The sequence below is a fragment of the Procambarus clarkii genome, chromosome 46 (genome assembly GCF_040958095.1).
Source record: "Procambarus clarkii isolate CNS0578487 chromosome 46, FALCON_Pclarkii_2.0, whole genome shotgun sequence".
NCBI classification, from domain to species: Eukaryota; Metazoa; Arthropoda; class Malacostraca; order Decapoda; family Cambaridae; genus Procambarus; species Procambarus clarkii.
This window is the reverse complement of record NC_091195.1, coordinates 22420940-22436388: the sequence shown is the minus strand read 5'-3', so window position 1 is coordinate 22436388 and position 15449 is coordinate 22420940. Positions and strand designations below refer to the sequence as shown.

At 48.7% G+C, this 15449-nt stretch overlaps 1 protein-coding gene across 4 annotated transcripts in view; it reads left to right on the top strand.

The window, feature by feature from the left end:
* The window catches only part of LOC123770574 (uncharacterized), a 266666-nt gene that overhangs the window by 168461 nt on the left and 82756 nt on the right, over positions 1–15449 (top strand). For all 4 annotated transcript variants that reach the window (XM_069301841.1, XM_069301840.1, XM_045762611.2 and 1 more), the window contains 6 exons: positions 2903–3106; positions 4310–4417; positions 7210–7734; positions 8368–8512; positions 11260–11417; positions 11817–11940. In XM_069301841.1, coding sequence (XP_069157942.1) covers positions 2903–3106; positions 4310–4417; positions 7210–7734; positions 8368–8512; positions 11260–11417; positions 11817–11940 — 1264 coding nt within the window. The remainder of the gene's footprint in view (positions 1–2902; positions 3107–4309; positions 4418–7209; positions 7735–8367; positions 8513–11259; positions 11418–11816; positions 11941–15449) is intronic.

The following is a 15449-nucleotide window of genomic DNA, read 5'->3' as shown; positions in this document are numbered from 1 at the left end:
GCTCCCTCACACTAACCTGCTTCCTCACACTAACCTGCTCCTCCCTCACACTAACCTGCTCCCTCACACTAACCTGCTCCTACCTCACACTGACCTGCTCCCTCACACTAACCTCCTGCTCCTTCACACTAACCTGCTCCTCCCTCACACTAACCTGCTTCTCCTTCACACTAACCTGCTCCCTCACACTAACCTGCTCCTCCCTCACACTAACCTGCTCCTCCCTCACACTAACCTGCTCCTACCTCACATTAACCTGATCCTACCTCACACTAACCTGCTCCTACCTCACACTAACCTGCTCCTCCCTCACACTAACCTGCTCCTCCCTCACACTAACCTGCTCCTACCTCACATTAACCTGATCCTACCTCACACTAACCTGCTCCTACCTCACATTAACCTGCTCCTCCCTCACACTAACCTGCTCCCTCACACTAACCTGCTCCCTCACACTAACCTGCTACCTCACACTAACCTGCTCCTACCTCACATTAACCTGCTCCTCCCTCACACTAACCTGCTCCCTCACACTAACCTGCTCCCTCACACTAACCTGCTCCTACCTCACACTAACCTGTTACCTCACACTAACCTGCTCCCTTACACTAACCTGCTCCTCCCTCACACTAACCTGCTCCGTCATACTAACCTGCTCCCTCACACTAACCTCCTCCTCCCTCACACTAACCTGCTCCCTCACACTAACCTGCTCCCTCACACTAACCTGCTACCTCACACTAACCTGCTCCTCCCTCACACTAACCTGCTCCCTCATACTAACCTGCTCCCTCACACTAACCTCCTCCTCCCTCACACTAACCTGCTCCCTCACACTAACCTGCTCCCTCACACTAACCTGCTCCTCCCTCACACTAACCTCCTCCTCCCTCACACTAACCTGCTCCTCCTTCACATTAACCTGCTCCCTCACACTAACCTGCTCCCTCACACTAACCTGCTCCTACCTCACACTAACCTGCTCCCTCACACTAACCTGCTCCCTCACACTAACCTGCTCCCTCACACTAACCTGCTCCTACCTCACACTAACCTGCTCCTATCTCACACTAACCTGCTCCTCCTTCACACTAACCTGCTCCTACCTCACACTAACCTGCTCCCTCACACTAACCTGCTCCTCCCTCACACTAACCTGCTCCCTCACACTGACCTGCTCCTCCCTCACACTAACCTCCTCCTCCCTCACACTAACCTGCTCCTCCCTCACACTGACCTGCTCCTACCTCACACTAATCTGCTCCTACCTCACACTAACCTCCTCCTCCCTCACATTAACCTGCTCCTCCCTCACACTGACCTTCTCCTACCTCACACTAACTTGCTCCTCCCTCACACTAACCTGCTTCTCCCTCACACTAACCTCCTCCTCCCTCACACTAACCTCCTCCTCCCTCACACTAACCTGCTCCTCCCTCACACTGACCTGCTCCTACCTCACACTGACCTGCTCCTACCTCACACTAATCTGCTCCTCCCTCACACTAACCTGCTTCTCCCTCACACTAACCTCCTCCTCCCTCACATTAACCTGCTCCTCCCTCACACTAACCTGCTCCTCCCTCACACTAACCTCCTCCTCCCTCACACTAACCTCCTCCTCCCTCACATTAACCTGCTCCTCCCTCACACTAACCTGCTCCTCCCTCACACTAACCTCCTCCTCCCTCACACTAACCTGCTCCTCCCTCACATTAACCTGCTCCTCCCTCACACTAACCTGCTCCTACCTCACACTAACCTCCTCCTCCCTCACACTGACCTTCTCCTCCTTCACACTAACCTCCTCCTCCCTCACACTAACCTCCTCCTCTCTCACACTAACCTGCTCCTACCTCACACTAACCTCCTCCTCCCTCACACTAACCTGCTCCTACCTCACACTAATCTGCTCCTCCCTCACATTAACCTCCTCCCTCACACTAACCTGCTCCTCCCTCACATTAACCTGCTCCTCCCTCACACTAACCTGCTACTCCCTCACACTAACCTGCTACTCCCTCACACTAACCTGCTCCTCCCTCACACTGACCTGCTACTCCCTCACACTAACCTGCTACTCCCTCACACTAACCTGCTCCTCCCTCACACTAACCTGCTCCTCCCTCACACTAACCTGCTCCTACCTCACACTAACCTGCTCCTCCCTCACACTGACCTGCTCCTCCCTCACACTGACCTGCTACTCCCTCACACTAACCTGCTACTCCCTCACACTGACCTGCTACTCCCTCACACTAACCTGCTCCTCCCTCACACTAACCTGCTCCCTCACACTAACCTGCTACTCCCTCACACTAACCTGCTACTCCCTCACACTGACCTGCTACTCCCTCACACTAACCTGCTCCCTCACACTAACCTGCTCCCTCACACTAACCTGCTCCTCCCTCACACTAACCTGCTCCCTCACACTAACCTGCTACTCCCTCACACTAACCTGCTACTCCCTCACACTGACCTGCTACTCCCTCATACTAACCTGCTACTCCCTCACACTAACCTGCTACTCCCTCACACTAACCTGCTCCCTCACACTAACCTGCTCCTCCCTCACACTGACCTGCTCCTCCCTCACACTGACCTGCTCCTCCCCTCACACTAACCTGCTCCCTCACACTGACCTGCTCCTCCCTCACACTGACCTGCTCCTCCTTCACACTAACCTGCTCCTCCCTCACACTGACCTGCTCCTCCCTCACACTAACCTGCTCCTCCCTCACACTGACCTGCTCCTCCCTCACACTAACCTGCTCCTCCCTCACAGTAACCTGCTCCTCCCTCACACTAACCTCATCCCCTCCCACTAACCTCATCCCCTCACACTAACCTCATCCCCTCCCACTAACGACCCCCCACTAACCACTCCTCCCTGCTACAGGAGAAGGTGAAGGCCATGCAGGAGGCAGCGTCGAAGGGGGACGTGAGGACAGTCAAACGCCTGACGAAGGAGAACGACCACCTCGCCATGGCTAGAGGCAAGGACGGCTCTCTAGCCCTCCATCTAGCCGCCGGGGCCGGCAACGCCCAACTGGTCCGGCACCTCGTCAACCTCTATCCTGACGGCGTCAATGTTGAGGACAACGTCAGTATCGCACAGTGGATAGGTTTGGGGGGAGGGGTGGTGGATAGGTGGGCGGGGAGGTGGATAGGTGGGCGGGGAGGTGAATAGGTGGGCGGGGAGGTGGATAGGTGGGCGGGGAGGTGGATAGGTGGGCGGGGAGGTGGATTGGTGGGCGGGGAGGTGGATTGGTGGGCGGGGAGGTGGATAGGTGGGCGGGGAGGTGGATGAAAGGGGTGGGGGGAATTGGATAGTTGGATTGGATAGGTAGTTATATAAGCAGACGAATGGTTGGATCTTTGAATTCTCAACATTGACCTTCCAGCTTTGACCTCTCAACTCTGTGTATTCCCACCTTTGATCATCACCACTGACCATTCACCAGTGAACTTTGACCTTTGACTTGCTTCCCAACTGTGGCACGTGACCTTTCTGTGACCTCACTCAGTACTCTTTTGTCGTCAGTGATACCTGCCGGTGCCTTTACCAGTGGTGACCTTTGACCTCGTTACTAGCAGTGAATTTTGACCTTATATCCAGAAGTGACCCTTGACCTTTCTACCGGAAGTGACCCTTGACCTTTCTACCGGAAGTGACCCTTGGCCTTTCTACCGGAAGTGACCCTTGACCTTTCTACCGGAAGTGACCCTTGACCTTTCTACCGGAAGTGACCCTTGACCTTTCTACCGGAAGTGACCCTTGACCTTTCTACCGGAAGTGACCCTTGACCTTTCTACCGGAAGTGACCCTTGACCTTTCTACCGGAAGTGACACTTGACCTTTCTACCGGAAGTGACCCTTGACCTTTCTACCGGAAGTGACCCTTGACCTTTCTACCGGAAGTGACCCTTGACCTTTCCACCGGAAGTGACCCTGACTTTTCTACCGGAAGTGACCCTTGACCTTTCTACCGGAAGTGACCCTTGACCTTTCTACCGGAAGTGACCCTTGACCTTTCTACCAGAAGTGACCCTTGACCTTTCTACCGGAAGTGACCCTTGACCTTTCTACCGGAAGTGACCCTTGACCTTTCTACCGGAAGTGACCCTTGACCTTTCTACCGGAAGTGACCCTTGACCTTTCTACCGGAAGTGACCCTTGACCTTTCTACCGGAAGTGACCCGTGTACTTCCTACCGCAAGTGAGGCCTGACCTTCACCTTGTGAACGTGTCATGACCACCTGAACCTCTTACACCCGAGGTGACCTTTGACCTCCTTGCCCGCAGGACGGGAGGACGCCGCTGCACCACGCCGCCCTCTCGAAGGAGGTGGGGGCCAGGCAGGCCTACGACCTCCTCAAGCGAGAGGGAGCCAGTGATGGAATCCAAGACTTGGTGAGTAGCGGGAGGGAGGGAGACACTGGAGAGAGAGAGGGAGGCACAGGAGAGGGAGGGAGGCACAGGAGAGGGAGGGAGACACACAAGAGAGGGAGGGAGACACACAAGAGAGGGAGGGAGGCACAAGAGAGGGAGGGAGGCACAGGAGAGGGAGGGAGACACACAAGAGAGGGAGGGAGACACACACGAGAGGGAGGGAGACACACAAGAGAGGGAGGGAGACCCACAAGAGAGGGAGGGAGGCACAAGAGAGGGAGGGAGACACACAAGAGAGGGAGGGAGACACACAAGAGAGGGAGGGAGGCACAAGAGAGGGAGGGAGACACACAAGAGAGGGAGGGAGACACACAAGAGAGGGAGGGAGACACACAGGAGAGGGAGGGAGACACACAAGAGAGGGAGGGAGGCACAGGAGAGGGAGGGAGACACACAAGAGAGGGAGGGAGACACACAAGAGAGGGAGGGAGACACACAAGAGAGGGAGGGAGGCACAGGAGAGGGAGGGAGACACACAAGAGAGGGAGGGAGACACACAAGAGAGGGAGGGAGACACACAAGAGAGGGAGGGAGACACACAAGAGAGGGAGGGAGACACACAAGAGAGGGAGGGAGACACACAAGAGAGGGAGGGAGACACACAAGAGAGGGAGGGAGACACACAAGAGAGGGAGGGAGGCACACAAGAGAGGGAGGGAGACACACAAGAGAGGGAGGGAGGCACACAAGAGAGGGAGGGAGACACACAAGAGAGGGAGGGAGACACACAAGAGAGGGAGGGAGACACACAAGAGAGGGAGGGAGACACAAGAGAGGGAGGGAGACACACAAGAGAGGGAGGGAGACACACAAGAGAGGGAGGGAGACACACAAGAGAGGGTGGGAGACACACAAGAGAGGGAGGGAGACACACAAGAGAGGGAGGGAGACACACAAGAGAGGGAGGGAGACACACAAGAGAGGGAGGGAGACACACAAGAGAGGGAGGGAGACACACAAGAGAGGGAGGGAGACACACAAGAGAGGGAGGGAGACACACAAGAGAGGGAGGGAGACACACAAGAGAGGGAGGGAGACACACAAGAGAGGGAGGGAGGCACACAAGAGAGGGAGGGAGGCACACAAGAGAGGGAGGGAGGCACACAAGAGAGGGAGGGAGGCACACAAGAGAGGGAGGGAGGCACACAAGAGAGGGAGGGAGACACACAAGAGAGGGAGGGAGACACACAAGAGAGGGAGGGAGACACACAAGAGAGGGAGGGAGACACACAAGAGGGAGGGAGGCACACAAGAGAGGGAGGGAGGCACAAGAGAGGGAGGGAGACACACAAGAGAGGGAGGGAGACACACAAGAGAGGGAGGGAGACACACAAGAGAGGGAGGGAGACACACAAGAGAGGGAGGGAGACACACAAGAGAGGGAGGGAGGCACACAAGAGAGGGAGGGAGACACACAAGAGAGGGAGGGAGACACACAAGAGAGGGAGGGAGACACACAAGAGAGGGAGGGAGACACACAAGAGAGGGAGGGAGACACACAAGAGAGGGAGGGAGACACACAAGAGAGGGAGGGAGACACACAAGAGAGGGAGGGAGACACACAAGAGAGGGAGGGAGACACACAAGAGAGGGAGGGAGACACACAAGAGAGGGAGGGAGACACACAAGAGAGGCAGGGAGACACACAGGAGAGGGAGGGAGACACACAGGAGAGGGAGGGAGACACACAAGAGAGGGAGGGAGACACACAAGAGAGGGAGGGAGACACACAAGAGAGGGAGGGAGACACACAAGAGAGGGAGGGAGACACACAAGAGAGGGAGGGAGACACACAAGAGAGGGAGGGAGACACAAGAGAGGGAGGGAGACACAGGAGACAAAGATGGTTTCAAACACGACAATAACTGAACAGGACAACAATAACAAAATTGAAAAACTACAATAACCCAAAATATGAAAGACAAAATAAAACACTGGAGAGAGCGAAGAAAACTGAGACAAACGAATGTGATAAATTCAGAGATAATTGGGAAAACATTAAAACTGGGAAAATAGGCCTACCAGAAAATAATGAACGTGTAAGAATTTAAAACAAAACTATATTTGTAATTTTATTTTGTTTTAGTGTGAATGAACAGGTGATGAACAGATGATGAACAGGCGGTGAACGGGCAGACTTGATGAATGAACAGGTGGTGAACAGGTAGACTCGTGGGATTGAACAGATGATGAACAGTCATTCACATCAAAACATGTATACAAAGAAGATTAAAGAAGTAACGAGGCCCATCCCCACATAACTTACATTCGTCTAACCTACGCTTGAAACAATACACTCTGCTATCACCAAACAATCTCATTACAATCTTTGGCAACTAGACTAGCAAATCATTCTTCATTAACTACCTAATGTATACTTATCTGATATGTAATTTGTATTTCGTGTTCTGTTGTGCATATGTATGCTTCATATATAACCTTATACATATCACCATTGTAACGGCCTTTTATTCATTTGTTTACGATCAAGTGGTCTATTACTGTTTGGATTTTGTGGCTAATATTTAGCTTTCCTAATGAGTTTGTCTGGGTAATGGAGGTTTCTTAAATGCTGTGCTTGACTACTTTCCTTCCTGATTCTCCTCAATGATCTCCCGTCCTGATCTTCTTCCCTGATGTACTTCTCGGACCTTCCTACCTGATCGCCCCCTCCCTGACCTTCCTCGCCCCCGGCATACGTGATCCCATGTGACCTCGCATGATCTAACTCACCAGTCGTGTCTACCCTGCAGAGTGGTCGCTCCCCGGCCGAGTACATGCTGGCCGCAAACAAAAGGGCCTCCAAGGGTCCTTCCAAAGGACCTAACAAGGGCCCTCCAAAAGGAAAAACAAAGGGCCCTGTTCCAGGGCCATCCAAGGAGTTGCTGAAAGAAAAGTTAAAAGAGCCTTCGAGGGAGCCATCTAGGGCCCCATCCAGGGAACCGTCCAGGGAACCATCCAGGGCCCCATCCAGAGAACCGTCCAGGGAGCCATCCAGGGCCCAATCCAGGGAACCATCCAGGGCCCCATCCAGGGCCCCATCCACTGAGCCTCCTAAATCAAAAGGTCCGTCTAGAGCCCAGACTCCGCAGGGTGACGACGACGACGACGACGACGACGAGGACGAGGTGCGTGGCGCGATAAAGGCCGCAGAGCGGGACGAGGACTTCAACCCTCTCAATAACCTCGTCATCCAGGGTGACGGACACAAGCTCGTAGGACGCTCGTCTAAGGATCCCGAGGTCAACGATTTCCTCAAGAAAGTCCCACACCACCTGGTAGGTTCCTCGGCCTTCATTTTAACCCCCTAAACCTTTTCTCCCCACCCATAGGGGAGAAAACCCCATATGACGATCGTAGCAGTGGAAGGGTTAAGGACTGTTCCAAGAGGCTTTTCAAGGCGAGACCGGAAACTAAGGGTTGTCTGGCTAGGAAAGGAAGAGTAGAGGGAGAGGGGGTTGTTGAGAGAAACATCTCTCTTAGAGAAATGTTTCCTGGGCAACATCATTTCCACCTCAACATCAGGGCCATTTCTTAATATTATGATCATCTGTAACATTGGTTCCATCAATAACATCATATCCACCCGTAACATATCCACCCATATCATCATATTCACCCATAACATCATATCCACCCACAACATCATATCCACCCATATCATTATATCCACTCATACCATCATATCCACTCATACCATCATATCCACTCATACCATCATATCCACTCATACCATCATATCCACCCACAATGTCATATTCATCCATATCATCATATCCACCCATAACATCATATCTGGCAAGCTCGCAATGTAAAACACAACGCATTTGTAACCATTTTGCAATCTTGCAACACGTTGGGAATTAGAGTGAATGCTGTCGTGCAACCCTACCATCCCATGTACCCTGCAGGATACGATCGAGGAGCTTCACGGGGCTGCAGAGGACGGGGACACGAGGAAGGTCAAGGCTCTACTCGACACCAAGCACAAGGTCTTCACCAAGGACGCCAACCACACTAACATCCTTCATAAGGCTGTCCTTAATGGCCACACAGGTCAGGGAGCAAGGTTGTTAGGTCGTTTAAGGATCAAAGTTCGGGTGATTTAGGGGTCAAAGTTATTGGTGGGTGTCTATTGGAGAGGATGTCTGGCTGTTTGAGAGAAGAGGAGAGAAACTCAAAATTGTCTTTTCCAGTGTGAGTATGATGGGCTAAAATTAAAGTATCGGAAAAACACTCAAGTAAAATACAAATTAATTAAAACAGTAAATGATTTTAACACTTGATGTACAACTTGGCAGTACACGGTATAATAAGAAACATAAAATATCAATGAAAATGAATTCTTTTAGACTCAGAGAGAGACTGAGACAATTTAAAAACAATCAAAAGGCTACAATACTTTACCAAAACCCCACATCTTGATGTGCCGTGGCAAGTCATTGACAGCGAGAGATGTTTACAGCCAAGAGCACCTAAAAAAAGTGAATGTGCGATCATCAATCAAATATAAGACAAGATACCCATCGGGTGAGCGGAAAAGTGGATACAGCTGAAGAATAGCCGGTGAAAGGAAATGTCGAAGTCGTAGAGACAGAGCCCGGGCTAAATCCAGCTGTACAGCATACCCTGAGGCTATCAACCGGACCGGCTGGGAATAGAGGAGGGGGAAGGGCCATGAGGCGAGGACTGTCCTCTTGTGAGGTGCAGTCTTCTTCCTCGATGAAGCTTGGGTCTTCTTACTTGGGTAGTGCTGAAGTCTTGTCTTTTGCGTCAGTCTTCACGGTGGCGAGCATGGAGATCAAAAGGAATAAATGAAAACGGGCAATGTATCATGTAGATGGTAGCTACTTTTTCTTCGTTATTTTGTCGTTCTTGGCTCGTTGATGTCTCGTCGCAACCCTCCACTGCTGATCGGGGTTTGTTCCGTCGAATGTGTTGATGTATGAAATCGTCACTCGGAGATTTCCGAGTGGTCGGAGTCTGGGCTAGTCTTCCTGTTGTGCCAGATTACACAGGTCCCTCAGGGCGGTGGAGATGAAGCGGTGTTCTCTTGGTGTTCTAGCGAGTTTCGCACGGCCGTGACCGAGTGCAACTTCTGGTGTTAGTGGAGAAGAGAGCGTTTGGTGTGTGTTGCGTTGTTGGTGATGTTGGAGTCCTCTACATCGTCGGGTGAGTGTAGCTTCGTCCTCTGCGGCAGTGGAGAAGGTCTTCTAGTCTGGATCTGTTGTGGAGTTTGCTAATGGCTCTGGGACAGGCGTTTTGACTCTGGTGTTGCTGGGTCCGTTGGTAGAGACTGACGACGTTTTGCTTGGATCAGTTGTTTGCGTGTGTCTTGTGAAAAAGGCCTCAGAGATCTTAAAGCTGGGTAGGTTGTTCTCGGCATATGGTTCATTTAGTACCACGTTTGTAGTAGAAAAAAGTACTGTCTTACTTCCTGATGTCTAATCTAGCCATAAGGCCTGCAATGTTTATGAGAGGAGGAATCGTCCTGTTGTCGGTGGTGGCTGTGCTGGGTGAGTGGCGACCCCTGGGTCTGTGGTTGGCTGCTACTGCGGGAGTTGTTCCACCAGTAGTTGCCGTGTTGTGTGGTGGTGCCACTAGTAGGGAGGTCTGGGATGGCTTCTGCCTGAATATTGAATGCCTTGGTCGATCTTGAAGGGCGGTGGCTTGTGTGGCTTTGGTCATGCTCTGTATTTCAGCTTTCCTAGCAGGGCACTTCGGTGAGACGGTGGTGTGGGCATCTCTGTATAGGAGATAGCATTGGTACTCGGCTTGGCAGTTCTTGTAGTTGTGGTTTCCTGCACTGATGCTGCATCTCTGCTCCTGGCTAATGCATTTCTGGGTGTAATGAATGTATTGGTAACATCTGAAGGATTGGTTTAAGCGGCAGTATCGTTCCCGGGAGATCTGCTGGGGTATGCAGGCCCCACCAAAACATCTGAGGCCATTGTCGGCCGTGAGGATGGCCTCTGCTGGAAATTTGAGAGTGATCTTCAGGATGAGTCTCGGGGTTCCATCCTGCTGGATGAAGTTTGCCGAGACAGCAGTTAGTGACTGGTTCTGAAGGTTGAGGCTGTTGATGATGTCAGCAATCGGTCTTTCTGCAATAAGAGCGTGGTACGAGGATCAGGTATTCTGATCTCCAATGCCGTGATTATTGTTGGGTTGAACAGGCCTTGGAGTACTACTTCACTGCTGAATGGAATCTGAGGTCCCTTTTAATCCATGACGACGTCCATGGATATTGGTGCATGGTTCTCTCTGGCTAGCACCAGGAGCGAAGACAGAGTCTAAGTCGTTCAGCTGACAGTCCCTCAGTCGCAGTGTCGATGGAAGAACACTTTCTAACTGGGTAGTGCTCTGATCGCCAGTTCACATCACTGAAAAAGGCCTTCCGTCTCTTCCCAGTATAAAACACCAGGACGGGAGTGGGACTGACCTTCTAGAGTGAAGCACAGCGAAACACCTGGGCACCGGTATGTAGATGATTTTCCAAGATGTCTGGGAATGACATTATGATTTTGTCAACGGGGATGCCGGCCTGTTGTATAAGGGTTTCATGCTCCTTGTTGCCAGGTGCGGAGGCTGGTTGACCGGAAGTACGAATCTCACACGCTTATGTTACTTCAGTAATATAGAGTTCTTGAAGAGTCTTCACCATAGCATAGATATCTGGATGGAATATGCAGGTTACCTGACTATGATGGCTAATTACGTGACACACACATAAACCAGCTAATATTGACCAACACGCGTCTAACATTGAGAACATAACAACTGCCTACCCCGTGTCCTAACAGACCTGACACAGTACCTGAGTAGCAAGCACCCAGAGCTGATCGACGACGAGGACTCGGCCGGTCGCACGCCCTTACACTACGCCGCCAACCTGGACGACGATGGCCACCACTACCAGACTCTCCTCAAAGCTGGGGGCGACGACTCCAAGCCAGACAAGGTGAGAAGGGCCTCCCTTTTGCCCATAAAAATTGTAGTTAAAATAAGAAATTTAACAGAGGTACGGAAGATGCGTGTGTGTGTGTGTGTTCCATGTTGTTACAACTGTTTCTCCTAAAGATAATATGTGGAGAGAGATCTCTTGTCTAAAGATTTTCCATGAACAATGATCTTAACCAATTCCAATTGGTTGTTGGGGTATTGGATCTTAACCAATACACTCAGATGTAACTTTCGTATGCTGACCTTTCTCTGTGCCTACACAAATTTTTCTTCTCCTGCTACTGGCTTCAATTGACCTTTATTCCTGCCTGCTGCCCTTTCCTATACCCAAATTACTTTTTTAAATTTCATATAAATTGTTCTTCCCTTTCTGACCTTCTTTATCTTGCTACCACAGTCTGGTAACACTCCGGACGACTATTTCCGTGACCCCGACCTGCTCTCCGACCCGGAGCTCAAGAAGCACCTGCAGAAGGGAGGAGGCGGAGGCAAAGGCCGACCCGACACCAAGGACAGCGAGGGTAAGTTCTAGGCCCCTTAAGTGGCCCCTTTGTGGACCTTCAGGACCTCAACTAGATTTCAGGGATCATTTGGTGGTTTTCCATAACATTTACTTGGAGTTCGAATCTTTCTCTAGCTGTGATTGGTCTGGTTAGCAAATCTCAATATTTAGAAGAGGATTTTACAGGAGTTCTTAGTAATCATTCTTGGGTTTGACAAGCATCAGTAAGTCCTTGATAGCTCTTTTTCAATCTTTTCTCCCCCCTGAATATCCCTTTAATAACCTTTAACTAGGCATTAGCACCGCTTTACTAGTCTCTGGTAGCCCTGTTTAGGAACTCATCATTGGCTCTCTTGATATACTTTAGTACTTACTAACAATACTAGGTACAAAAGTTGTCTCTAAAGGACTTTCAGTGGATCTCAGCAACACCCAGTGTCCAGATGAACACTTAACAGCTCGTAATAGTGTTCCCTCATTAGTCTACATATTGCTATATTCTAATCTCTGGCAGATGGCTTTCGAGGTCTTAAGGGTGTGCACTTGTGTTGAGGAGACTTTAGCAAAGTAGTCGTAGGTCTGTCCCCATACGAGAGTATCCTGCAGAATGCTCTGTGTTCTCTAAAATTCAAAACGTACAAATCACATATAGCGGCTCGCTACTATCTCTCCTGATGCGAATATTTTGTATTTTTAATCTTGCTGGACATCTTTCACGCGATTAAATGTGAAACTCAGGCAAGGACAAATTTCCATCATTGATGTATTCAGAGACTTCCCAGACGTAGCAGTAAATTATTTCAGAGTTCATGCCATTTACTGATAGGTAATTATAAAGTCGGCGCTGGTGGGTCTGTGAGAAGCTAACTGTAAGGGACTGTGTTGCTGTTTGATTTCGGTGTTAAACTGAAGCTTATCAACCACTGAAGGGTTAAAGTCACATAAGTGCTTACTGACCAACCAACAAGTATACTGTAGTCCTGAACATAGTCCAGGACTAAAATAAACTGTGTATATACACCGTGAAATGGATACACCTCTGTGTATCTCTGATGTGGCATTGATGACTGCTAGATACTTTTGACAATACAAATACTGCTGACTTCAGGGTACTACCTACCGCAAAATACTGCTGATTTCAAGGTACTTATCGCAAAATACTGCTGACTTCAAGGTACTTATCGCAAAATACTGCTGACTTCAAGGTACTTATCGCAAAATACTGCTGACTTCAAGGTACTTATCGCAAAATACTGCTGACCTCAAGGTACTTATCGCAAAATACTGCTGACTTCAAGGTACTTATCGCAAAATACTGCTGATTTCAAGGTACTACTTACCGCAAAATACTGTTGACTTCAAGGTACTTATCGCAAAATACTGCTGACTTCAAGGTACTTATTGCAAAATACTGCTGACTTCAGGGTATTACTTACACACAAAATACTGCTGACTTCAGGGTGTTACCGCAAAATACTGCTGACCTCAAGGTACTTATCGCAAAATACTGCTGACTTCAAGGTACTTATCGCAAAATACTGCTGACTTCAGGGTATTACTTACACACAAAATACTGCTGACTTCAAGGTACTACTTACAGTAAAATACTGCTAACCACAAGATATTAACTTGGTTACTATTGACAACAAGGTAATGCTGACTTCAAGATACTATTGACTATAGACATTCCAGCGCTTTGACGATCTGCGAAAATTTTAACCCCCACAGATTATTGATAATAAATATACATATTAATTTAATACAAATTATGTTAATTAAATTAAAATACGTATCTCGGTATAGATTAATAAACTTGAAAACCAATTGTCAGTAAATTAATTTTAGTTTATAGTAAGAATGTAAAAGTGAGTTTGTTGACATCCTTTGATAACTAGTTTCAGCTTACATTAACCAAAGTTTTCTGGAAAATTACTACAAAGAAAGAACGTCAAATATATAATACAATTTTGTTTAACCACAATAAACGTGGCTTATACTCCATTCACCTGGGGAGTAGGAGTGTCGAACCGTCGACCACCAGAACGGCAACCCGCAGTTCTAACCACTGAGCTATAAACATCCACAATAAGAGAGGATCTCAAAATTACACAAATGGTGTCCAGTTATGATTTTAAGCCTCTCTTGGATGCCACGTTTTTGTTGTTTTAGATTCAGTAACTGGGAACCAAAAGTTGCAAGTAGTACGGGATTTGGTGAGCCCGTAGTGGACTTGCCTGGAACAGGAGCCTGGAACAGGAGCGGGGCTGAAACTAGTAACTGGATGCCACATGAGCACAGTGGTATTAAGTGGTCCATGCTCCTGTTATATAAATGACTGGTGCGTGGACTACATGCCGTCCAGTCGGGTGGGTGTTGAGCAGGATTAGTAACTGTGTTACTGAATCTTCTCAGATGTAAACTACCTTGTATAGAGACTGTTGTGCGCCACTTCTTGAACCACTTGTGATATAAAAGTCTATTGATATAGGTCCGTGTATTTCTGTACAAAAAAAAGAGAAAATTGTGTAACTATGTTGTTTAAGATTCGCTACTCGGAACAAAAAGTTGCAAGTAGCACGGGCTATAGTGAGCCCGTAGTGGACTTAAAATTGTTCCTTGCTTATCTAGTGGAACTATGGGGTTCAGTTCCTGAATTACCTGCCTCTGTAACCATCTCCACCCCCTACCTCCCCCCCCCCCCCACACACACACGGGCTGTGAATGGGGTGCATAATAAATGACTAAACTCTACCTCTATGCTCAAGTTATTGTCGATATAACTCAAGTGGTTAGAGAACTACACGCTAACTTTTGGATTATCGCCCGGTGCGAGGCTCCTATTGCCCAGGTGAAATTGAAATTGAAATTGAAATTGAAATAAGTTTATTGAGGATAAAATACACACAAAGGGATGAGGTAGCTCAAGCTATTCTCACCCCGTTCAGTACAACGTGTTAATACATACATAGACACACATCACAAACAATAAACATATTACCAAACATTCTGAGAGGTAAACATATACATTTCCTCCCTTACACAAGTAGTATGGTATCTGACGTACACACAAATACTTTTATGACCTAGGTATACTGTATAGACAGACCAGGTGAATGAAATACAATGACAAATATTACTGCTTTGCAAATCTGTGTATGTTCGAAGGACATTTTTGGAGTAGTTCATAAAGGATATTTATTTTGACATCAGTTATGTAACAGAGATTTAATAACTAGAGAGGGTAGTTCCCTGCTTCCTCCCCTTTTTAAGTTTTAAATAAGCAGTTTAAATATTAAAAGTAAATAACTATTTTGAATTTTTGTGTCATTCGTGATTAATAAAATCAAGGAAAATTATAATTACAAAATTTGATTTAAAAACATTAACTTACCAATTACTGAACTGTTCCCTTGATTATATTTTATCTGTGGGGTGTCCTAGAGGAGTGTACTGTTATTGTGGGGTGTCCTAGAGGAGTGTACTGTTATTGTGGGGTGTCCTAGAGGAGTGTATTGTCTCTGTGGGGTG